Source organism: Clarias gariepinus, chromosome 21 (genome assembly GCF_024256425.1).
Source record: "Clarias gariepinus isolate MV-2021 ecotype Netherlands chromosome 21, CGAR_prim_01v2, whole genome shotgun sequence".
Classification (NCBI taxonomy): Eukaryota; Metazoa; Chordata; class Actinopteri; order Siluriformes; family Clariidae; genus Clarias; species Clarias gariepinus.
In genome coordinates this window covers 7,221,007-7,246,873 of record NC_071120.1, presented here as the reverse complement: position 1 = coordinate 7,246,873, position 25,867 = coordinate 7,221,007, and the positions used below count along the sequence as shown (strand labels likewise).

The window sequence follows — 25,867 nt, the reverse complement described above, 5'->3', positions numbered from 1 at the left end:
AACCGATGTGTTCAGGTGCATACCGCCACCTACTGTCCGGGAGTGTATAACAGAAGGGGTTTAGGTACTTGTACGTTCCCATAACGTTTCCTTAACGATCTCTTAACCTCAGGAAACGTTATGGGAACGTACAAGTACCTAAACCCCTACTGTTATACACTCCCGGACAGTAGGTGGCGGTATGCACCTGAACAGAAGAAACATAAACGGACTTAGCGGACGGTTTGTATTTTTCCTGCGTTATCTGCCGACTCACGCTGTTCATTCGCTTCAACATTTTGCTTTAGTATTTTGTCTCAGCAAACGTCAGCGTTATATATTTGTCCTCAGGTTTTGCTGTGTGATGTTGATAATCGCCTCCACACTGAGATGTTACTGACGGATTTTTTACAGAGACTGTTTGATGAGATGAACTAAAACTCCAAGCTTGTTGTGTCTGAGGTAAGTTCAGCTGAAAACGGGGGGTTACCTAATTGTTTTTTAAATTAATGGTTCAGTTCACAATTATTTTAAATTTCCAAACAGTAGTTTTTCCGGCACAGTGTAAAATATTAGATATAATGTGTGTATGTGAGTAAGGACAGCAGTTTATCATGTAAGAGACCACTTTGCAGACAATAAACAAAATGAAAGGGATTTTGTTTGTAACATCTTTACAAACAAATTAAGCTTTTGACAAACAGCTGTGGGCGTTTCTAGGATTTTCAGTTAAGGGGGGCTCAGCCCCCATAGATGTTTAACACATATTTACATTTGGCAGACGCTCTTATCCAGAGTGACTTACATTTTTATCTCATTATACATCTGAGCAGGGAGGGTTAAGGGCCTTGCTCAAGGGCCCAACAGTGGCAACTTGGTGGTTGTGGGGTTTGAACCTGGGATCTTCCGAGCCGTAGTCCAATGCCTTAACATATTTGTCTTTAGAATCAGTACTCAAATGAGTCTTCTTGATCACACACGCTGTTTACCGTATAAATCTTTTTCTATGTACAGGTACAATCAGAAAAATGTAACTAGAAAACAGCATATAACTTTTTAAACTTACATTGATTAGCAATATAAACAACACACCTATGAGGCTGGACAATGGAATAAGCTGTGTGGGTGCCAATAAGGTCAAACATTTATCTGTTAATTATTTGACAATACTGCTGCTTTTTGTTGGAAACTGGCAGACATAAAAAATGTGAAAAATAGTTTCTGATGCAATGACTTCAATCAATGTTGGAAACACAGTGGTAATGTGCCTGAGAGGCTGCGCTTTTAGAGAACTGAACTGTAGAACTAAACAGTGAACTGTAGATGGAAGGTTTATCAAGTCACATGAGCAGCAGATAAGAACAGAACATCTTTTTTTTCATGTGACTTGAAAAAACTTCAACCTACAGTTAAATATAAACAATAAAACTTTGATCATCATGTTATCTAGTTTAATTAAGTGTTTTAGCTACATACAGTAAATAAGACAGTAGGTTCTCTATTCAACCCCTTGAATTTCAGCTTTTAGGATATTTATTCAAATTCAATAAAAAAGACAAACATTGTTTTAATGTAATTAAACAAAGTATTCTTTTATTGTTTCTATTCATTAAAAAATAACTTTCTCTAAATCAAAGTGACAAAAAGCCTGCTCTAAGGCTAATAAATGTATTTTATGATTTGGGACATTATTTAAGACAATACAATATTTATTACAAAAAAAAGGATTTTTCTATCTCTGTAAATCACACTGCTATGCAGTTAAAACGAGTGCACTGCAATGCTGTCTGTCATTATTATTATCATTTATGTGCATAACTCTATGGTAGGTAATGCCATATGCACTGTGTAATGTTTTATACAGACAGTTAGGTTTTCCAATTAAAACAGCAACGGCATGATTGTTTTATAAAGTAGACTATAAGTTGAGAGTTTGTATTAAGGGCTTCATTTTCACTAAAGGAAACAGCTGGTGTAATGAGGGTGAACACAGGACTCACTGATGCATATATAACAATTTACTGAAAAACACACACCTTGCCTTAATCCTCCGTCTGTGATGTCGAATAGAAGACCGCGCTGAAAGACGGGAAGGAGCCGAAGTCTGCTGCTGCTTTCATATGAAATTTAAAGGGGACGATGGGCGATCACCAATTTCCAAGTTTATGGAGAATTTTTAGGGCGGCTGTGTACAAATGTTAGAGGGGCTAAAGCCCCCCTAAAAATGGCCTAGCGACGGCCATGGGCAAGATTCTATTTACAAATACAAATTAATATCTCAAATGTTCTCACATGTTAATATAACATGTCTGCAAAACTACAAGCTAATTCTCTAAATTGCACTTACATTTAAGAGTTTTTCCAAAACATTAAACCTTGATTCACAAACTTGGACACAAAATCAGTATAAGAACACAACTTGTATGTAATAATATTAAAGTTATGTTTTAGTTTTGCGTTGTTGGTGTGAGGTTTTGGTCGTTGAATGCAAACTTTAGGCCAGTGTTTTCCTTTAACAGCAAACTTACCAGGTGGCTGGGATTTTGCTGCTAATGGCAAGCTTGTGCAAACCAGTGGTAAACATGTTTACTAGGAGTTGCTGACTTTTCATTATCGCCAGAAGGTTTTTGGAAATGTGTCGCTAGTAGAAAACACTGGCAAACCTGTAACAATTTTTTCCGGCGGTGGGGGGTTAGCGCATAACCCTGGCTTCTGAGTGTTCATTTTGTCCGTGTTGGCCTCAAAATCCCATAGTGCCTTGCACATTAGCTTTAGCGTTTAGCTTGCAACTTAAACAAGAAAGTTAGTTCTCGCACACGGGAGAGATGCTTTGCCCTTCTGGGGCATGTTTTTTTTCCCCCCTTGTGGTGTATTATTTTTTCCGTGTAAATGTGTGCTTTTTCCCGTGTACGTATATTATTTGTCCCATGTAAGTGTATTATTTTCCCCCTGTAAATGTGTGCTTTATCCCGTGTACGTATATTATTTGTCCCATGCAAGTGTGTGCTTTTTCCTCGTGTGTGTACTGTATATTATTTGTATTACTTGCATGATATTCAGATTGTTTTAGATAAACTGTATTTCAAATGTCATACTCATTGTTTACAAGTGTATTGTAATTATTTGTCAATTTATGATACTCTTATTCTTAAACATTCCATTCACAGTACATAGATATAAGTTGTTACTATTCATAAGCCTACATGTTTTTAGATAGTTGGTGTTTTTATGTAAACACCCTGGTTATGTTTGCAGATCACACTTGAAGCATTCAGCTTGTAAATTTATCCCAGATTTCAGCTCATCCTTTCCATAAAACGTAAGGTCAGGTGACATGGCCAGCCAATCAAGCAACTAAATGGTCAGCGAAATAGTTAGTGGTAAAGTTTGACCTTAGGGGGCTTACACTTCTACTGGAAGGTGTAGATAATCATCTTCTGGTCAACTTAGGCAGCAGTCTTCCCCATGATTGCAGTGAAATATTTAAATTTTTTGACATGCTAGATTTTTGATTTTCATGGAGGTGTAAGCAGTAATCATTTAATGAAAACTAAAAGTTTTACCTTTTGAATACCAAAAATAAATTTTTGGAAATGCACTATAAGTAAATGTATGCAGAGGTGTTTGTTTTACAGTTGAACATGTAGGATTAATGTATTCATAAATATTATGGAATATGTTGTTCGAACTGAAACAGAGATGTCACTAATATCTCCAAGCCAGCATGCTTTAGTTAGCAGAAAAACATTATTGATGCTAAAATCACACTGTATATAAGCCTGTGCCCTCACACAGAGTGGGGTAACATCTGGTTCTATTCAGTGTCATTTGCAGCAATGCTTTACATGCACTTTAACTGTTTTGCTAAATAATAAGCAAACTAGAAATAAATACTCAACTATAAATTACATTTAAGACATTATTTACAAATTAATAAAATACATGTATGTATTGGTGGTGCAAGAAAGCAGAGCATCAAGGGTCCGTCCTCGCCACGACAATTTACAACAGGGGAGAAATAAAGACATGTTAATATAAGTGTCTAGTAAAAAGACTTCATGGTGTTACTATGCAGCTCCATGGCATCTCTGTAATATACATCCACATATGGATTTATAAGCAAGTTAATATCACTTCATGATGTTTGACATCATATGACATCAGCTTGACACACGCAGGCAGACAGGCACGCACACAAAATTTCATAGAATGCAAGCTTTTAGTAATGGTGTGTATTAAAACCAATTATTTGGTTTTGCTAATAAGGATTGCTGCATAAATTTGGCCCCATCTCCACTATTTGTTACCACACACATCATGTCCATGAATAGAAATGTGTCCCTGTCCCCTGATTAAGATGTGCTCAGTGGTGTTCTTGAAAAGAGAGGTAAATACTTCTGAGCACTCACCTTCTGCTCAGGATGTAAAGCTGGTGTAGAAATCAGCTGATACACAGGCAGTTGATGATTTACACACAGTTCACTGTGAGAAGAAAAACACAATCATACATATTATAAGGAGTATAAACATATATTTAATGACTTTATAAAAAGAATAGATAGAACCTGAACAAAAGCCCCTTTTCTTGACTGTTACATACATTGTGTAAGAACATAACTAACTATTCAGAAGATCTCTAGCTATGATAAAACCACTACATTATACAGCAGTATACATTATATGGCACTCATGAGCTCCAATAAACTGCATACATCAATTCGTTAACCATCTGTAACTTTTAGCACATAACAGGAGCAGCTCAGGGATAATTAGCAATAGTTGATAGGCAACAGTTTACATTCTGCTATCTTAGCTCTTTTAGTAACCTAGCGCTTATCATAATTATATTAACTTGCTTATAGATTCATATTTGGACAGGCATTTTACAGAAACACTGGAGCTAACTGTTTACATCACATATGTGTGTCCAAATACACGATTAATATATATTAGTGAACTAGCTAGTTTCCCCATGCTAAGCGCTAGCAGTTAGCATAGTGATATTAGCTTGCTTATAGATCCATATTTGGACAGGCATTCTACAGAAACAATGGAGCTAACTGTTTACATCACGTGTATGAGTCCAAATACACTATTAAACTAATATATATTAATGAACAAGCTAGTTTCTATGTGCTAAGTGCTAGCGGTTAGCATAGTGATATTAGCTTGCTTATAAATCTATATGTGGATGTATATTACCATGCCATGCAGCTGATGGTTTACATCAGTATTTAATGGTCTAAATGAAATGATATCCCTTTTAATCACTGCCATTTACACTCGGCTCGGCATTTCCCCCAAACACTCCAATAGTTTTAACACTGCTTCAAAGTTATCATTAGTGCCCAAAACAGTAACATCTGATTAATTTTATATATTAAACATTACATGGTAAGTGTGTGCAGTTGAAAATTTAGTGAAAATTATAACGTTATCACGCTATAATTCACTGTATACTCCATGATGTTGAGTCCTGGAGCTGATATCCGGAAAGGTTCCGTGTTTAGTTGCGTTTTGATCCCACTCCCATAGTCCTTTGCGCATTAGCTTTAGCTTTGAGCTTGCAAAATACGGGAGAAAGAGAGTTCTCAGACGGCAAAAAAGTAGTTGCGCACAAACGGAAAAGAGCAGACAATTACACGGGAAAAAGCACACATTTTCAAGGGAAAAAACACACACCATATATGGCCACCATATAAAAGTGAAGCTTAGATGAATGTAAATTAATTAAAGCATTTAACCATTTTAAACAAAAAATATAGTGTTTTATCATAGCCATAACACTATAAACATCTGCTCATGTGCTCAGTATTGCTATTCATGCTAACAAACTTTGAAGAGAGAAACCCCTAGTCTGCAGTAACAAAGTAAATACTCAACTCATTTGCTATAAAGATTTTGTTTCCACCAAAACCATATAAATGATTTTGAGACAGAAGATGGTATTTCTCCGGTGGTGGTGAACAGTATTTGACCTGGACCTTCTACATTTTTGTGGTGTTTTGGATGTTTTTTAATAACCTAGATAATGTTTTTTAATAGATTTAAGATTTTGTGGGTTTTTGAGACATCCTGCTCCTGCTGCCTCACAAATCAATCATTTTCTATTTTGTGATGCCCATGATGTTCTAGGAGTTTAATGTAGGACATGAGCTAACAGTTTAATGAAAGGGCTAGATGCTCTGTTTTTTTGTGCTGTAGTGATCAAATGTCTGGAATTTATTGTCTACTGTACCTGATCTCTTGTTTGTTGTTGAGACACAAGTCCATGCAGAACTGATTGTTCATACAGACACCCAGTTACACTACAGTTCATAAAAAACATGTTCCAAAATTATAAACCTGTCAGCAGCCCAGTGGCTAGTTAATGTTTATTAGCTTCACATGTCCACAGGGGAGAAGGGAGCTGTTTCAGTGTTCAGTGCTGGATTGTGGTCAGTTTTAATGAACCAGTTACAGATATTCCCTGTGACGTGTATGGTGAGATCTCGCTGCTTTAAGGTCTCGGCTCTACGATGATGGATTTAAATTCTCCCTCTGTCCAGATGCTGCTAGATTTTCACTACTTTTTTTTATTCCAAGACCTAGTCTGTTAGGTTTTGCAGTTTACAAATAATTTGTATCTTGTGTCTTTATCTGTTTTCAGGTTGCAGGAAAACCTATTCCATTAAAAAAAAAAAAAAATTACTAAAACATGTCCTTAATGTGAAAAATTTATTTGTTTTACTGGATGCATCACCCTACATAGCTGTGCTGGCATCTGTGCTCTGTCTCTATCAGACCTGCTCATTAGTCTTGGCACCATTGACAGTACTATGTGGACTCTCAGATTGGTTATTTGGAATCTTTTGTGAAGGTTCAATCAAATGATTTTAGTGTCTATCAAAGACACAGTGACTGCTGAAAATGGCTCTTTGTGGTCTGCTTGGAATGCGTGTGGTGACTGGTGTCAAACCAAATGTGTGTTATCTTTCTTTTTTGTATCCTCGGCAAACCTTAACATTCTTGCTGACTTCTCCAGCAAAGCCACAAAAAACGGCTTTCTCTAAAGTGTCTTATCTTCCCATAACTGTGAAGTTCAACAAATAAAGCTGGGATTATAATGCTCATTAAATATGAATGAGTTTTTTTAAAAAGCACAAAAATGTTACTTCTCCAGGTGTATTATTCTTTGTGGCAATGTGGAGATCAGTTGGTTCATTTACAAGTCATGATCTCTAACAGAAATGCCACAGACACCAGAGTTGGAGATCACGTAGAAGTTATCTAGTTTAACCACAGCAGGAGCAGTGTTTATAAAGCATTCTTCACATGCAAGAAATAAGGGGATCATTAAAATGGTCAGTTAGGACAAGACTATGGCAACAGCGTGTTAACAGTGGTCGGCGGTGATGCAGGAGGTCACCTGGTCCGCCTTTAAAGTGCTGCTGCGAAGAAGTGAGGAGGAGAGATGAGAAGAAAACAGCACTGTATTTTACACAAGAGTGTGGAGACCCTGACAAAATGGATTTATCGTTTTTTGGGATTAATACTTGCCGGATTTTTCATTACCCTCTTGCTCCGTTGCCGAGCTGCCAGGTTGTTTCATACTGCCAGTGAGACCGACACATCGCTCCCAACGTACATACACACACACTTGCAATAATCCGGACATTGGACATTTATCTCACTCACTCGCGCACACACATACTTTATATTTGTATATATTTTGTATATATTATTTTGTGGTGCACCTTGTTTTGTGGTAGTTGTTTTTTCACTTAATACACTTTTGGTTTGTTGTGGCGTTTCATTTCTTGTTCCGCTACGCTCGCGCAACAACGGAAGTTAGATTCGCGAGCCCACATAAGTGTAACTAGGTTAAATAACAAAGCCGAGCGTTACAAGGTTGTAATAGATCTGGAGAAATGGGGAAAAGAATTCAAATTCAAATTTTATTTGTCACGTACACAGTCATACACAGTACGATATGCAGTGAAATGCTTTTTCGACTACCAGTGATCTTAAAATAAAAGCTTAAACATAAGAAAAAAATATAACATAAGAAATAAATATAAAAAAAAAGGTAATATGGTAGAAAATAAAGTTAAAGTTAAAATTATCTTTAAAAATAAAGATATATTACAGTAAAAGAAATATTGCAGAAAAATGAAGGTAACTAGTAAAAATACGGTATACTGTGCCAAATAAAATAAAAATGTACTGTACAAGTAAGAACAAAATATATATAATATAGAAATTTAAAAGAAGAAAATAGAAAATATGTCCATATAAGTAATGTAAAAATGGCTGAGGTGTGCAAATATGCATAAAGTGACTTCTTAAAGTGTCTTATTATTAAAGTGATTTGTGCAGTGGTCCATAATGAAAGTATAAGTATATAGTGCAAAAAGTGTGCATGAATTTGTCCATAGTGTCCATGAATGCCCAGTGTTGGATGTAAGAGAGATGATATTAGTCCTGTATTGGGTGGTTGAGAGACCTTATGGCCTGCGGGAAGAAGCTCCTCCTCAATCTCTCTGTATTGGTCTTTAGGGAGCGGAATCGCTTTCCAGACTGCAACAGAGAGAACAGTCTATTGTTGGGATGGCTGTGGTCCTTCACCATCTTCCTGGCCTTAGTCCAGCACCGTTTGCTGTAGATCGAGTGCAGGTCAGGGAGCTCGGTGCGGATGATTCGTTCAGCTGAACGCACCACCCTCTGTAGAGCTCGTCTGTCCTCCATGGTGCTGTTCCCGAACCAGGTTGTGATGTTTCCCGTCAGGACGCTCTCTATGGTGCAGGAGTAAAAGTTCCTGAGCACCTTGGAGGGCAGTCAGAAGTCTCTCAAGCATCTGAGGTGGTAGAGATGCTGCCAGGCCTTTTTCACCACGGTGTTGATGTGACAGGACCATGACAGGTCCTGCGTGATGTGAACACTGAGGTATCGAAAGCTGTCCACTCTCTCCACTGGGGTCTGGTAGTTCCTCTCCTGCTTTGTACAATCAGCTCCTTTGTCTTGCTGACGTTCAGGAGGAGATTGTTCCTCTGGCACCATTTCTCCAGATTTCCAATCTCCTCTAGGTAGGCCGACTCATTGTTGTTGGTGATCAGGCCCACCACCACAGTGTCGTCAGCAAACTTGATGACGGCGGTGGAGTTCGTAGTGGCCACGCAGTCAAATGTGTACAAAGAGTACAGCAGGGGGCTCAGAACACAGCCCTGGGGTGCTCCAGTGCTGAGAGTGAGGGAGGCTGAGACATGACCGCCCAACCTTACTGCCTGTGGTCTGCCAGTTAGGAAGTTGGAGATCCACTGGCACATAGATGACCTAGGCCCCAGGTGCACCAGCTTGGTGGTGAGTGTGGAGGGAATTATGGTATTAAATGCAGAGCTGTAGTCGATGAAGAGCATTTTAGCATAATTCTCTTTCCTAGTGTCCAGGTGAGTGAGTGATGTGTGGAGGAGGTGAGAGATGGCATCATCAGTAGAACGGTTTGGGCGATATGCAAACTGTAGTGGGTCGAGTGTGTCCGGTAGTGAAGAAATTATGAAGTCTCTGACCAGGCGTTCAAAGCACTTCATCACTACTGAGGTGAGGGCTACAGGGCGATAGTCATTAAGAGGAGCAGGTTGAGGTTTCTTCGGGACAGGAACAATGATGGACTCTTTGAAGCATGTGGGGATTACCGACTGAGTTAAGAGAGGTTAAGTATCTCAGTGAACACAGGTGCTAGCTGATCTGCGCAGGCTCTGAGGATACAACCTGAGATGCCGTCTGGTCCTGCTGCTTTCCTGGTGTTCACTCTCTTGAAGGCTCTCCTCACGTCATGCTCGGTGATAATGAACGTGTTTCCGGTGCTGGCAGTGTTTTCCTGTATGTAGCCGTTAGCTCTGCTAGCATTAGCATTGCTAGTGTCTTTAGCTGCAGCCTCGAAGGAAGCATAGCTCGTCTGCCAGAATCGCGTTCGCGTTCGTCATACCGGTTGTTGGTGCTTTACATTTACATATACATTTAGGCATTTGGCAGACGCTTTTATCCAGAGCGACTTAAATTTTTATCTCATTATACATCTGAGCAGTTAAGGGTTAAGGGCCTTGCTCAAGGGCCCAACAGTGGCAACTTGGTGGTCGTGGGGTTTGAACCTAGGATCTTCCGAACCGTAGTCCAATGCCTTAACCACTGAGCTTTATATTCCGTAATTGTCCTTAATCCCTGCCACAGGCTCCTAGTGTCACTCTGTTGGAGCTAAGACTCTAGTTTCCTCCCGTAGCGCTGCTTCGCCTCTTTCACCGCCTTTTGGACGTTGTATGATGCAGCCTTGTACGGTTCCATGTCCCCGACGCAAGTCCCGTGTTGTAGGCAGCGGTGCGAGATCTCAGAGCCTCGCGGATGGTTTTATCCACCCACGGCTTCTGGTTGGGAAACGTTCTAATAGTCTTTTTCTCCTCGGTATCATCCGCTAGTTTCCCGATAATTCCCACAACCGTTTCCGTAAACACGCTGACGTCATCATCGGAGCTGTTTCTGAACATGTCCCAGTCTGCGTCATCGAGTGCGTCCTCTATCGCGGCCACCGATTGGTCCGTCCACCGCGCTACCTCCCTCTGAACCGGAACTTTCTGTTTCAGCCCTTGTTTGTATTTTGGCATGGGGAAGATGGCGGCGTGGTCGGATTTACCAAACGGAGGGCGAGATTGTGCCCTGTAGCCATCCTTGACCATTGTGTAACAATGATCTAGTGTCCTTTCGCCCCTGGTGGGGGAGGTGATATGCTAATAGAAGTTTGGTGCTGCGCATTTGAGGTTGGCACTGTTAAAGTCCCCCGCCACAATGAGCGCAGCATCCCGATGCTGTGTTTGGTGCTGTGTGAGTGCCTCATGCAGCTCACATAAGGCAGTGTCCGTGTCCGCTTGTGGTGGAATATAAACTGCGCTGATTATGACCGATGTGAACTCCCCAGGTAGATAAAAAGGACGACACATGATGGACAGTAGTTCCAGATTTGGTGTGCAGGAGCGTGTGAGAGGAACAATGCTCGTGCTGTTGCACCAGCTGCTGTTTACCATTAAACACACGCCGCCTCCCCTGGACCGCGTCCTGTCCATGCGGTGAACCGAGAAGAACTTGGCCGGCTGGATGGCGTGGTCCGGCACCGCTGGGTTCAGCCATATCTCAGTGAAGCAGAGCAGATTGCAGTCCTGATTGCACGTTGCACGTGAATTGTGAGTACATTGTACACCAGTAGAAACAAGAGTGTCTCTATCATAACTAATGTACTCCATGGTGTTGAATTAACCGGTTTAAAGTTACTGAAAGATAACTTAAAAGACAAAAACAAAGTAAAATAGCAGTCGTGACGGCAGCCGACCTCACTGGCGCCATCTTGTAAAAGTGGGATAGATCTGATGAGGGGAAAATTCATTGGTAAATATGTTAAGTACATCTTGAGCTACTACCCACACATACAGTTGTGTTCAAAATTATTCAACCCCCACTGAAATTATGTGTTTTGGCCAGTTTGACATTGATTTGGGATCATTTCAGTCATCTTGTTTACAATTAAATTAAAGAGGCACTTGTAAGTCAGACAAATATAACATAACATTTATAATGAAATAACCACAAATGTCTTTTCTGTGCCGACATCATTATGAGTTTTATTCAATCCCTCAAGGGACATTCATTCTTAGTACTTAGTACAACATCCTTTTCCAGTTATAACAGCTTTTAAATGTGAACCATAGCTTGACACAAGTGTCTTGCAGCGATCTATGGGTATCTTAGCCGATTCTTCATGGGCAAAAGCCTCCAGTTCAGTCACATTCTTAGGCTTGCGCGCTTTCGTTTTGGAAGCGGGCTCGTATTCCGAACACTCGTAAATCAAAGCACATTTTCCCATAAGAAATAATGGAAATTAAAATTTTTTGTTCCACAGCCCAAAAAAATAAATACATAAAAATAATTTACACAAAATATAAAGTAAAAATAAAAATTAACCTGCCTGTTACCTTAAAAAAAGTAAAAATAAATCCCGGCAGATAAGTATTTCGATTTCTGTGCAAAGGCGCTGTGTGCGTGTTTTTCTCTCTGCTGCGCTGCTGAGTGTGTGTTGTGTGCGCACGTAATTTGAAACCGTGCCGGTTGTGTGCGAGTGAAGCACCCCCTCTCTGTTTCTCACACACACACAATTAAAGGCGAGAGAGAGAGAGTGAACCGGCACAATGTCAAATTACGCGCGCGCACACATACAAACACTGACACACGGTAAAGGCGAGAGAGAGAGCGTGTATGTGTGTGAACCGGCGCAGTGTTAAATTACACGCGCGTGCACACATAACACACACACTGCGCAAGAGAGAGAAAAAAACACACACTCAAACACTGACACACAGTAAAGGCAAGAGAGAGAGCGTGTTTGTGTGTGAACTAGTGCGGTGTTAAATTATGCACGCGCACACAACACACACTGCAGCGCAAGAGAAAGAAAAAAAACATACACACACAAACACTGACACACAGTAAAGGCGAGAGAGAAAGAGTGTGTGTGCCGGTCAAATTACGCGCGCACACACAACACACACACTCTTCAGCGCAAGAGAAAGAAAAACACACACACACGGATGTTGATTATACCAGTAAGAGACGAGCACTAAGACCCAGTAGGAGAGATGATTACCCGCAGCGCAAGAGAGAGAAAAACCGTTGGCTCAGTTGTGATCACATGACACTCTGTGCTTGTAAACCAAGACAATGCTCGTTTTCCAAGTCAAAATGTATTAAAAATCTTTGCTTGTCTTGCGGAACACTCGTAAACCGCGTTACTCGCAATCCGAGGTTTTTCTGTATTGTTAGTGGACTGGTCACAAGTCCTCAGAGAACAGTTGTGTGCATTAGCCGTTCCAGAACCATCTTCATGGTTAAGTAGAATCATCCCTGGATATCTATCACCACATGCATCTCAAGCAGACCACAGGGGCATCCATGTGATGAAGCGGGACACCAGGTTGAGTTAGACAGGTCCAGAGGGCAAAGGGAGTCTGGATCACCGGCCGCAAATTAGCGGCATGTTTCTCGACAGTCAGGGAGGGGGGAGAGGGACAGGAGCAGGAGAGATAGGTCGGTTGTGTATGGTCACAGTCAAGTAATGTAATGTATAAGTAATGTAATGTAATGTAATGTAACTTGTCCAAGAGTCCCCCAGATCTGCTCATTTATTCAAATCTCTTGACAAAAATACCTGTCTAAGTAAAAAGATTTTTAGCCTAGATTTAAACACTGAGTCTGAGTCCTGAACATTAATTAATTAAAAGGCTATTCAATAAGGGCTTTGAAAGAAAGTAGGCGTAGTCGTGTTGTAAGACAGTAGCAGTTCACTCGGAGACCATTGAAATTTCACTGGAAGCCCTTGCAGTGTGCTATACAGTGGAACCTTGGATTACGAGCACAATTCGTTCCGGAAGCAGGCTCGTATTCCAAAACACTCTTAAACCAAATTAAATTTTCCCATAAGAAAATAAAGGAAACTCATATTATTCATTCCACAGCCCCAAAAAATAAACGCATAAAAATAATTAACCTGCACTTTACCTTAAAAAAGGTAAAAATAAATCGCGACAGATAAGTGTTTCCTTTTGTGCGTGCAGGTGCTCTGTGTGTGGGAGAATCTAAAGTAAGCTCCCCTCTCCCCCTTCTTGTCTTACAGTTACCCTTCCACGCTTTTCACTCACACGTTTGCGCACACAATGCAAACACTGTTTTATCTAAAAAATAAACAAAACTCTTACATTTACACTGGATTGAGCGACACACTAACGGAATCACTGCTGTACAGTAAAAATAAAACAAATTAACCTGCACTTTATCTTTGAAAAGAATCGCGAGAGAGAAGAGTTTGTGTAAAGAGCAAAGAGTGTGTACGCGTTTGTGTGTCTGTGAATGATGCGTGCAGACAGACATAGAGCAGGCTGAGCCTTGAGCAGAGAAAAAAAAAATTTTTTACTTCTCTAAGAAGACTTGCTTTTGCTTCACACGCGTGCTGTACACATACGCTTACAGACACAAAATTAAATGTTTTATGCACACACGTGGTCACACAGTGTTATACTATATGTGATTAAGTAAGAGATGCGCACTAAGACCCAGCAGAGGAGATGATTACCCACAATTCCGCAGTGCAAGAGAGAGAAAAACCGTTGGCTCAGTTGTGATCATGTGACGCTCGCCGTCAAAACGAGAAACGCATGCGTGATTCATGATACTCGGTACTCGTAAACCAAGACTGGTTCATTTAGAGTCAAAATGTATTAAAAATCTTTGATCGTCTTGCGGAACACTCGCAAACTGTGTTATTGTAATCCGAGGTTTCACTGTACTGGTAATGTTATCTACAAGAACTTCAAATGAAAGACTGGACTCTATACCAACGTCTTTTACTGTTGCATTTGATGGAACAGAAAGGAGATCCAAAGTTACACTATCATCAAAAGCTTGCTTCAAGCTGCATGTGGTCCTATGACTAGAACTTCAGGACTAAGTAGAAGGAAGTTAACATCCAGTCTGTTATGTCCTTCACACATTGCTCAAATTTATTAAGGTACTTTTTTTCATTTGCTGAGACATATAACTGTGTCTCTGAACCCTGTGGAAAATCAAACTTCACTTGAGAACAGGCAGAATAGTCACCATTTAAATCTACAAAATGATAAGTTAAATAGGATCTGAGCCAGTAAAGGGAAGTTCCCTTAGTATTCTTCTTCAGAGATTGGAAAATGTAGTAGAAATAGTGATCATTGGTGTCAAAAGCTACACTGAGGCTATGCAACACAAGCAATAAGATGCAACCTTGATCAGAGGCCAGTAGGAGGTCATTTACTACTTTAACATGTTCTGTCTCTGTGCTGTGATGACACCTAAATCCTAACGGATACAGTTTGTGTATGCTATTCCTATGCAGATATCATAACTGCTAGTAGTGAAAATCAGATTAATAGCTCTTTAATTTTTCACTACTGCCTTTCAGAGTCTTAACAGTATGAAATTGGAGCACAGTACTCCGTGGACAGAGGACAGTGAAATGTCTGATAACACTTTGGGTGGGATCCATCAGCTCAAGTAAAGCGAGAAGGAAATTTACAGAGACAGGTTGGAAAAATTAAAAAATTTTGTGCTGCATGCGAGCCTCTGGTATCATTACCACCGCAACTAATACGGATAGGTCAACATTGTGTCAGATTTGGGCTGCTAGTGTAGGATTACAAATTTATAAAAATGTTTAATCTAGATTCTAACGTAATAGTATATAAACTAAAAGAGTTATGTACAATTTTGTTTAACATTTGGAGTTAAAGATGGTGACATTCTAAGATGACCAAGTCTGGTAGCCCAGGTGTCTGGGACATTAACTTTTTGTCTTTATGGACTTCCTGACCACTGAGTAGGGTCCCAAAGTAAATGTGAATGCTAATCTTAAGGCCAGGCTGTGCCTTTGTCTCTGTGATAATGTGAAGGTCTAGGTGATACTGTAAGGGTGATTAGTAGGGCTGGGCGATATGGCAAAAAAAATAAATAAAGTTTGGCTAATTCACAATTTCATTTTCATTTTTTTTTTGTGTAACTAGTCAACTTAAAACATTTTAACATGACTGAAGTAACATTATCTTTTTAAGTAACTTGAAAAACCATTTTGTTAAGGAACATTGTATTTTTAATAGCCATGCCATCCATAAATGATGGAAGATAGCGGCACACACTGATGTAGCGGCTTCTTAACCCCCCCGGAACGAAGCCTCTAGATAGCACATTAGATACAACAGATATCGCTTGTTAAGCGCTGAAAACGCGAGTGAAATATAGTGTAACTGAACTGTTCTGCTTCAGAGACAGTGGCTCATGAGAACAATCTATTTGCGTAGCAGAGCACGGGGGACAGCGGGCAATAGGAAACGATGCATCACTGACAACGATGAATCCTATAACAGAGAGGAGGTGGAACAATTGGTACAGTGGTGTAGAAAATAAAACCTCTGTATTAATGTAGAAAAATAAACAAAGAGATGGTGGTGGACTTCAGAAAGGACAAGCGAACTCCTCTCCCCTAGACATTGATGTAGCTGCTGTATAAGTGGTCTCCAGCTTCAAGTATCTGGGCGTTCAGATAGCTAAGGACTTAACTTTGAGCGTCAACACCTAGGTCCTGATTTAAAAAAAAAATAACTACTTCCTCAGGAAGCTAAAACGAGCTGGGCTTTGAAGCCTGGTTCTGAAAAGTTTCTATCGAGGAGCGGTAGAAAGTATTATCAGCTTCTACATCACTGTGTGGCACAGCAATAGCACCACAGCTAAGAGGAAAGCCCTGCAGAAGGTAGTTAAGGCTACACAGAGGACAGTGGGGACACCTTTGCAAGAGGAAGAGCTTCAGCAGAGCAAGTAAAGACACGCGACAACAACAATTCCAAAACAAACTCAAAGTGTATTAAGTGAGACAGAAACAAACAACCAAGGTGCACCAAAAGCCAATATTTACAAAATAAATACAAAATAAGAAAATTGTGTGTGTATGTATTAAAGTCCAAAGTCTGTGATATTGGTGTGCGTGTGTGTATGTGTGTGTGTGATGGTGGTGGGGAGAGATGGCTTGGTCTCACCGGTAAAAGATGTTTAATCCGGGAGCACAAGAAAAAGGAACGAAAGGGGTATTGAATGAGTCCATTAAAAATTAATTCACTAAGGAAAAAATTATTCCTCGGGTACGACAAACAATCGCCCTCTCTTACAAAATTCAACGCCCTGTCTCTTCATATCTCCACCTCAAGTCCTTTGCCAGTTCCTCTTTTATCCTGGCACACATGACCTGACACGTCAGCGGCATACCTCGCACCATACCTGCGCATGCTTGTGAGCGCTTAACCCCAAGCACAGTCCTTTAGACAAAATAACCCAATAGGAGTCACTAATAAGGCCTGGTGGTTTTATTTCTATTTCCCATCTTAATGTGGCCTTTTTAAAAACCCCTCTTATATGGTCTCCAGTGTGTGGGGAGGACGACCGTACTAGCGCACTTCTAGGTTTTGTGGGTTGCCCCAAGTCATAGTGTAATTTATTGGTTCTGTTTAGTCTTTTTCTTGCTGTCCCTCCCACTGGGCGTTAGCTCAGCTGACAACTTTTGATTGGCAGAGGAAAGAGGTTGAGTCGCTCGCCAAACTAGCGCGCCCGGAAGCTCTGGCGCCTTGGTCTGCCGGGAATAATGTTAGCTGGCTTGTCTGGCTTGCTGACTTTTCGGTTGTTATGTCTTCCTCTGCTGGGATCCTCTGGCTGAGCTGTCATGGATACCTACTAAATAAAAGACAAAAAAAAAAATAACGGGCCAAAAACCAGGAGAAAATAAGAAGCCACCAAAACTAAAAAGGCAATCCCCAACCTACAGCTTCCGATTCGAACAGGAGAAAAAAAACAGATAGGCTATTTAAATAAAAAGTAAGCCACAATAAATAAGTTAATCGTCCCGAAGGACTGGCAGTATCAATATTCTATTTTTTTACACTTTTGTTACGGGGTAACGAAACTAGTTAACAACACCACACAAAAGTTGTCTGGAGCAGGAGACGGAGGGCAAATCGATAGAGAGAGAGAGAGAGAGAGAAAAACTGCACACACTCCAAGGCACGCAACATTTACACAAATCCATTCAATTCAATCAATTTAATAAGTAAACTACGTCCAGGGACGTAACAGGTGGATGAATGGTCGGTATGCTGGTCCTCTAGTCCCGGGGGAGGTCTGCCGAGTGGTAACTCCAGGGTTTTCCCCCTGGTTTCCGGAGGGGCAGAGTTAAGGGCGTGGCTGACCTCTGGTGACCACTGTTTCCCTTACTCCGTCTCTTGGTGCTTTGACAGACCTCACATGCTTGTTCATACTTACAGATGTCCTTGCGGAAGGTGGGCCACCAGGCGCCGTCAGGGAGGCTCAATAGGGTTTTTAACCAAAGCGGTGGCCACCCTTTGGCTTGTGATGAACGTCATGCAGGAACCTCTGGCATAAGTCTAGGTCGGACTACAAGTTGAAGTCCTCCTCCTTTCTTTCTCGGAACTCTATGATGTGATGCCCCTTAGTGGTGTTCGAAGTTGACCCGCAGGTACTGGGACTTTCCAGGTTCCACTACAGTGGGCAGTGGAGCCACCATGAGATCTTTCTGCTGCGCTCGTACTACCTCAGCCAGGTCTCTGGGTGGAGCGGTGGAGAAGTTAGAAGTAATTTGCAGAGGGTCCGTCTCCAGGAGCAAGGCGTTGTAGAGCTGAGAGGCCGCAGCGTGGGGCTGAGCGTTGGAAGGTCGGGCCTGGGGCAGTGTAGAAGCGTGCTCTGGGGCTCTTTCCTGGTTACTTCCTGTGTTGGTCTTCCCTCTTCTGCTGAAACTTTTTCGCTCCCGTACAGTCCTTTTCTGTTAGTGAGGCGCAGCTTTATGAATGAATAAATACCTTTATTGTCACTATACACATGTAGAATGAGATTAAAGCAACTCCTACAGTGCAAACATATAGATCACAAAAAATAGGGTTATAGGGTTAACTATATAATGCTATCCAATCAATGCAGGTGTGAATTTAAAATAGTTACTGCTTTTGGAAAAAAACTGTTCTTGAATCTGTTTGTCCTTGCGGTGATACACCTGTAGCGCCTTCCTGAGGGCATCAAGTCAAACAGATCAAAACCCGGGTGCGATTTATCTTTAATAATATTTTTTGCTTTACTAAGGCAGCGGGTGATGTAGACATCCGTCAAGGAGGGGAGAGGGCAGCCGATAATCCTCTGTGCTGTCTTTACTATTCTTTGTAGCCTCACCCTGTCTGCCATGGTGCAGCCTCACGCAGCAAGCGAGCATGTTCGTGAGAGCTAAACCCCGGAACCAAACACAGTCATTTGGGGAACAAAATAAACCATATAGTGGTCACTGATGATGCCTGGTGGTTTTTTTCTATTTACCATCTTAACCCCCTTATGTGGCTGCGCTACATAGACAGCGACGCATGGCGAGTTCTCAATAAAGTGAAACTTTTGCGTGAAAGATATCCCAATGTCTCCTGAGCTCTGCTTCGACGAAGGAAAAGTTTCCAACACTTGTCTAAACAGAGCCAAATTCAATCTGACCACTTTTACATAACATCATAGAGAGTCAGCCTAAGAAACAGATTTGTGACACAGCATTCCTGACCTTGTTATCATGAATAATTAATTTAAAAAAAGGTTTTACTTAAAATAAAAAACTTAATACTCTTTGGTACTGCCCTTGTGAAAATAATCAGTTTTTTTTTCTCCCCAGATGACACATTTCCCAGGTCTTCTCTTGCCCCTGATATGTTCACTGCACTTAGATTTACCTCCAAAAACACTTCAAGATATGGCCTTTAAAGGAAGTACTAAGAAAACATTATCTGGTCATCATGAAGAATATCATGAAGAAATGAAGAACCAAAATTACCAGTGCTCAGATTGTGGGAAGAGATTTAGTTACCCAAGTCATTTAAAAAGACATCAGCGCATTCACACAGGAGAGAAGCCGTATTACTGCTCACAGTGTGGAACGAGTTTTACAAGGGCTGGTGACCTACGAAAACACCAGCGCATTCACACAGGAGAGAAGCCATATCAGTGCTTGCGGTGTGAAAAGAGTTTTTCTACTTCTAGTTCTCTCCAAACACACGAGCGCATTCACACTGGAGTTAAGCCGTATCACTGCACACAGTGTGGGACGAGTTTTACACAGGCAGGTCACCTGCAAACACACCAGCGCATTCACACTGGAGAGACGCCGTATCAGTGCTTACGGTGTGGGAAGAGTTTTACTGCAGCTACTAATTTTCAAAAACACCAGCGTATTCACACAGGAGAGAAGCCGTATTACTGCTCACAGTGTGGGAAGAGTTTTACTGCAGCTAGTTCTCTCCAAACACACCAGCGCATTCACACTGGCAATAAGCCGTATCACTGCTCACAGTGTGGGAAGAGTTTTACTGCAGCTAGTTCTCTCCAAACACACCAGCGGATTCACACTGGAGATAAGCCGTATCACTGCACACAGTGTGGGATGAGTTTTACACAGGCAGGTCACCTGCAAACACACCAGCGGATTCACACTGGAGATAAGCCGTATTGCTGCACACAGTGTGGGATGAGTTTTACACAGGCAGGTCACCTGCAAACACACGAGCGCATTCACACTGGAGAGAAGCCGTATCAGTGCTTATGGTGTGGGAAGAGTTTTACTGCAGCTACTAGTTTTCAAACACACCAGCGCATTCACACAGGGGAGAAGCCATATTATTGCTTACAGTGTGGGAAGAGTTTTACTGCTGCTAGTTGTCTCCAAGCACACCAGCGTATTCACACAGGAGAGAAGCCATATCATTGTGCACAGTGTGGGAAGAGTTTTACACAAGCATGTCATCTGCAAATGCATCAGCGTATTCACACAGGAGAGAAGCCGTATCAGTGCTCACAGTGTGGGATGAATTTTACACAGGCATGTCACCTGCAAACACACCAGCGTATTCACACAGGAAAGAAGCTAAATTAGTGCTCACAGTGCGGGAGGAGTTTTGGACATGCAGGTCAATTCAGAAGACACCAGTGATTTTACACAGGTGAGAATCCATAACACAGTCTCAATATGGGACGTGTTATATGCACTGCAGTCACTCCTAAATATACTGCCTATCCACATTTCATCAGAAGGGTCAATTTATTGGGCTGCATCAAGCTAAGAAAACAACTGAAGAGATTTTAAATTACTGGAAAAGGATTAAGAAACCATAAAGAAATATAAATACTTGGAAGGATAGTGCTGAACCATAAATATTAAATAAAGAAATATTGGGAAAAAATCATGAATTGAGACCACATAAACACTTAATTTTTTTGCCATGTAACTTTATAATATAAACAACAACAACAACAAAAAAGGTATGTTTAATAGTGGAAGGAAAGAAATTATTTCCATACACACATAATGTGATGACAACTTACAGGATTGGGACTAAACAGCTGTGTCCATAAGAAAACCACTTGATAGCGAGAACCATCAGAAAGACTTGAATTTGCTGGGGATCATAATGATTTGACATTGGAGCAATGGAAAAAGGTTATGTGGCCTGATAATTCCAGATTGAGCGTTTTCCAGAGTGATTGGTGCATCAGGGTAAGTGAGGTATCATGTAAATTCAATTTTATTTATGTAGTGCATTTTAACAATGGTCATTGTCTCAAAGCAGCTTCACAAACATTTATGGAACTGTGTATGTGTGAGAAAAATGTGTCTAGATGATGATGTTGTCCCCTATATAAGCCTCTGGAGGCAGTGTTGCACTCTAAAAACTGAACTGCTGGGTCACTACTGAATACTAAACATTTCTGTGGTTTTTATTGACTTTTTGCCACATAACTTCACAAAGTTTTTGTGATCTCCATTTGTTCTGTTTTGTTTTCCATTGTTTGGGTTAATCTTTTGCCTAACAGCCATCTAGTGATCTTTTTAAGGAACTGCTGATTTATAAAACCAGGAAGTGAGTAGCTGAGCACATGGCTGATGTAGTGTATATGGTTAAAATTGAATGTATATATATATATATATATATATATATATTTTTTTTTTTTTTTTTGGGGGGGGGGGGGGGTAATCCTCATCAATCCATGTTTTTGAAGAATTTGAAGGGCAATAGCTGTAAGTTTACCTCTTGAGTGATGTATAATTCTGGTATGAATGTGTGAAGTTAATAGAATGTTGTCATTTATAAACATGATGTTATCTTAAGCTATTTCATTGCAAATGTTTAATAGAAAAGTCTGTAAAATTAATTGCAGTCTTGTAACCTGAATTATTAATCATAATTTGAGTTTATTTAAACATGTTTCAGTCATATTATTAATAAGAGATTATACAGTGAAACCTTAGATTGCGAGTAACGTGGTCTGCGAGTGTTCTGCAAGACATGCAAAGATTTTTAAGAACAAGTCTTGTTTTTTTCCCCTTTTTGGTTTTAGTGTGCATCTCTCACTGGTATAATCCACATCTGTGCACGTATGTACTGCTTACTATAATACTGACCACATGTGTGCACGTACAACATCTTTTATTTTGTGTTTGTATGCGTGTTTGTAAAGTGTGCATATAAGCAAAAGAAAGTCTCATTAGAGAGGTTAAAGATCCCTTTTCTTTCTCTCCCTGGGTCAACATGCTGTTGTGTGCGCACGCGCATGTAATTTTACATACAATTTACCCCTTTACAAATTTTACAATTTACCCCTTTGCACACACACACACTTTTTCTCGCCTTTACACACACGCTCTCTGCTCTACACAGAAATGCGGCTCTGTCTGTAATTTTTCCAATAAAACAATCTTTCCGTTAGTGTTTGTGTGAATTAAGAGAGAAGTGTTACTGTGTAAGATGAGAAGAGGTGAGGGGCTGATTGTTTCCCTCCTCTTACTTTACCCACACACACACACACACACACAGCGCCTGAAAAAAAATCATATTTGTCATTTCTATTCAGGATTTTTATTGCGTGTTCTTTTTTTGGTGTTGAATTACCAGATTTGTCTATGACACTAAAATCTCTGACATCAGTCCTGACAGACATGTGCTTCAAACCCATCTCTGTCATCTTCTCACAGACCAAGATGCTTTTTTAACAAACCATTTTACCTCAGATTATCGCCCGACTATAAGACTACTATGCCCCTGATTTGCTGTAGAGCCATAATTAATGTGATAGCATTAAGTACCTTTCATCCCTCCCCTCGGCTGCAGGAGGTTACCGCATCACCTGGTGATCAAACTTATTTATTTTTTATTTTTTTGGACTTTCTGAAATTGACACTGTAAGACGTGCATTGTAAACCCAGATAGTACTACTTACTTATAAAGATTATTAGGGTATATTACAGTGTGTGTGTGTGCGTACAGTATATTTATAATCATATTCTAGAATAATTCCATTAATTTCATTTGGACTTAAACTGAGGTTTTAAAATGTCTTAAACAATGATGCCTCTGCACCTAAATTACAACTTGCTGCTTAGTGCAGCAGGTGAACAAAATGATCAGATCTGATCACTGTTACTCAGCAATGGCCAAATAGGCAATTGGTTTTACAGCCACATAAGTCAACAGCAATGTGTTTTAAGTTTTGATGTGAGCAAATGGTTCTTTTTTTGATCAGTTTTCCATTGGTGAACAGAGAGGAGACTCATATTAAATGGGTTTCAGATTGTTTATGTAGACGCCAACCTCACAAGTTAACTGTTATAGAACACTTTTGGGTTTATTTTGTCTTTTGCTTACCATTTTCCCTCCTGCTACTAAAAATTATATTTTTTCTTTTCTGTACTGCTTGAGGATGTCATAGATATTATTATGAAGTGTCATAAAAGGACTCTGGCACAAACTCACCACATACTCCTGCAATAGATTGTTAAGATCCTTGTTGAGCTAAATACAAAGTAAGATATGCTAGATTAAAAAAAGATTTAAAAAAAAAAACATTCATGTAAAAACTAGACTTGGCTAAGTTAATCAGGATTTGGACTAAGTTATACAAACATTCCTACACAGCTGCATAATAAACACTTAAAAAATATATAACTCGCTCCTAAATGAATTATTTTCATTTTATCAGGGCATGGCTGATATCAACACACTGAAGGCCACAGAGAGCACAACAATGGGGATCTACTATATGTTGCCATGGGGACTTCCAGCAGTGACTGTTCTGATGCTGGAGTAATCCTCGAGGGTGATTCTTGATTCGCTGTTCCTTCAGATGTCATGAGCAAAATTCTTCTACCTCTACATTCCTGGACTGAGTGGTTTGACTGGTTTAAGCAAATTTAAGGTTACTGATGTTGTGCAGTTGTAATTACGGTCAAATTATTTGCATATTTAAGTAATTGCATAAATTAATATTGCATATGCTGTTTTACCGTTGTAATTCGTATACAGTTATCTGCATGTTTGTTGTTTCTATTTTGTTTGGCTATATTCTATATTTTGCAGAATAATCTTTGCATTGTTTCATAGCGCCTTAACGTAAACTTGTTCAGTGCATTTCTTGTTCAAGGAGTTGTGTAAACTATAATATTTTCAAAATTTAAAAACACTAAAATGCAGTGTTTCAGCTTGGTGACATCAATTTGCTACATTTTTGTGTCATTTTAACTCTGCTCTTTTAATGTGCGGACACCTGCTGTTGATGGAGAATCTTGATTAAAGGTTTTGAAACAAAACTGTCATTGTTTTACATAGGGGGGAAAAGGTTAAGTTGGTATGTTATGATCGCTCAGGAAAATAATACTTCCAAATTAGACAACAAAATGAATATTTGCTGAAAATGTAATTAGAATTTATTTTATTCATATATTTTTTCTAACGCTAATTTGAACTGATCTTTGCACTAAACCATATACACCCTCCCACAAAAGTGATGCACTTCTCAAAGGACGATACTATAGAAATGAGTCAATTTACCGCTTGTATAACAGTTTAGATTTACTGTCCTCTGAAAATAACTCAAAATGCAGCCATCATTGTCAAAATAGCTGGCAACAAAAGTGAGCGCATACTAAGTGATAACAGCTGTACCTCTGATGATGAATAGGACATGTGATTTAACATGGTTAAAGTGTACCTATTATTCTATTTTAAAGGTTGCTAATATCGCTTTATGAGTCTCTTAAAACAGGTTTACATGTATGCAAGGTCAAAAAACACTTTAGTTTTTTCCAAAAATAGATTTACTTTTACCCCATTTCTAAATTATTCGTAAACGACTCGTGTGAAGCAGTTCGAAGATACACATACACAGTCATACACAGTACGATATGCAGTGAAATGCTTGGACACCAGCCCGTGACCTTAAAATAGAGACAATGAATAGAAAATAAATATGAAAAGGAAAACAGAAGGTTAATTTGACTAAGAAAAAATAAAATATAATTGGTAATTGGGTAATTTAACCCAAATTTGGGTAATGTGACAAGACCATGACAGGTCCTGTGTGATGTGAACACCGAGGTGTTTTAAGCTCTCTATTCTCTCTACCGGGCTTCCGTTGATGATGGGGGTCTGGTAGTTTCTCTCCTGTTTAGTGCTGAAGTCCACTATCAACTCTTTTTTGTCTTACGGGCGTTTAGAAGGAGGTTGTTCCTCTGGCACCAGTTCTCCAGATTCCCAATCTCCTTCAGGTAGCCGATTTGTTGTTGTCAGAGATCAGGCCCACCACGACGGTGTCATTAGCAAACTTGATGGTGGTGGAGCTGGTAGTGGGCACACAGTCATACGTGTACAAAGAGTACAGCAGAGGGCTCAGAACACAACCCGGGGGGCTCCAGTGCTGAGAGTGAGGGAGGCTCAGACATGTCCACCCATTCTTACTGGCTGTGGTCTGCTAGTTAGAAAATTAGAGATCCACTGGCACAGAGATTGGTTGAGCCCCAGGTGCTCCAGCTTGATGGTGAGTGTGGAGGGAATTATGGTATTGAATGCTGAGCTGTAGTCGATGAAGAGCATTTTAACATAATTCCCCCTTCTAGTGTCCAAGTGAGTAAGTGATGTGTGGAGGAGATGAGAGATGGCATCATCAGTATAACAATTTGGACGGTAAGCGAACTGTAGTGGGTCAAGTGTGTCTGGTAGAGATGAAATGATGAAGTCCTTGACCAGCCGTTCAAAGCACTTCATCACTACTGAGGTAAGGGCTACAGGGCGATAGTCGTTGAGAGAAGCAGGATGAGGTTTCTTTGGGACAGGAGCAATGATGGACTCTTTGAAGCATGTAGGGATCACCGACTGAGATAAAGAAATGTTGAATATCTCAGTGAACACAGGTGCTAGCTGGTCTGCGCAGGCTCTGAGAA

The 25,867-nt window shown here is 40.3% G+C and overlaps 1 protein-coding gene across 2 annotated transcripts; it reads left to right on the top strand.

Moving 5' to 3' along the window:
- The first annotated feature begins 234 nt into the window (after window positions 1-234).
- LOC128509372 (zinc finger protein 420-like) lies at window positions 235-24,232 on the top strand. Of its 2 annotated transcripts, XM_053481087.1 has the most exons (4): window positions 235-441; window positions 19,277-20,597; window positions 20,982-21,151; window positions 23,632-24,232. In XM_053481087.1, the coding sequence occupies exon 2, from the start codon at window positions 19,277-19,279 to the stop codon at window positions 20,528-20,530; it is 1,254 nt and encodes a 417-aa protein (XP_053337062.1). In that variant the 5' UTR covers window positions 235-441; the 3' UTR covers window positions 20,531-20,597; window positions 20,982-21,151; window positions 23,632-24,232. The 2 variants fall into 2 exon arrangements, with proteins under 2 accessions (XP_053337062.1, XP_053337061.1); XM_053481086.1 differs by lacking the exon at window positions 20,982-21,151.
- Window positions 24,233-25,867: the final 1,635 nt, after the last annotated feature.

Bases quoted from the DNA above. Each gene is read 5' to 3' on its own strand.
- LOC128509372 (XM_053481086.1), top strand. From the start codon at position 19,277: ATGACACATTTCCCAGGTCTTCTCTTGCCCCTGATATGTTCACTGCAC.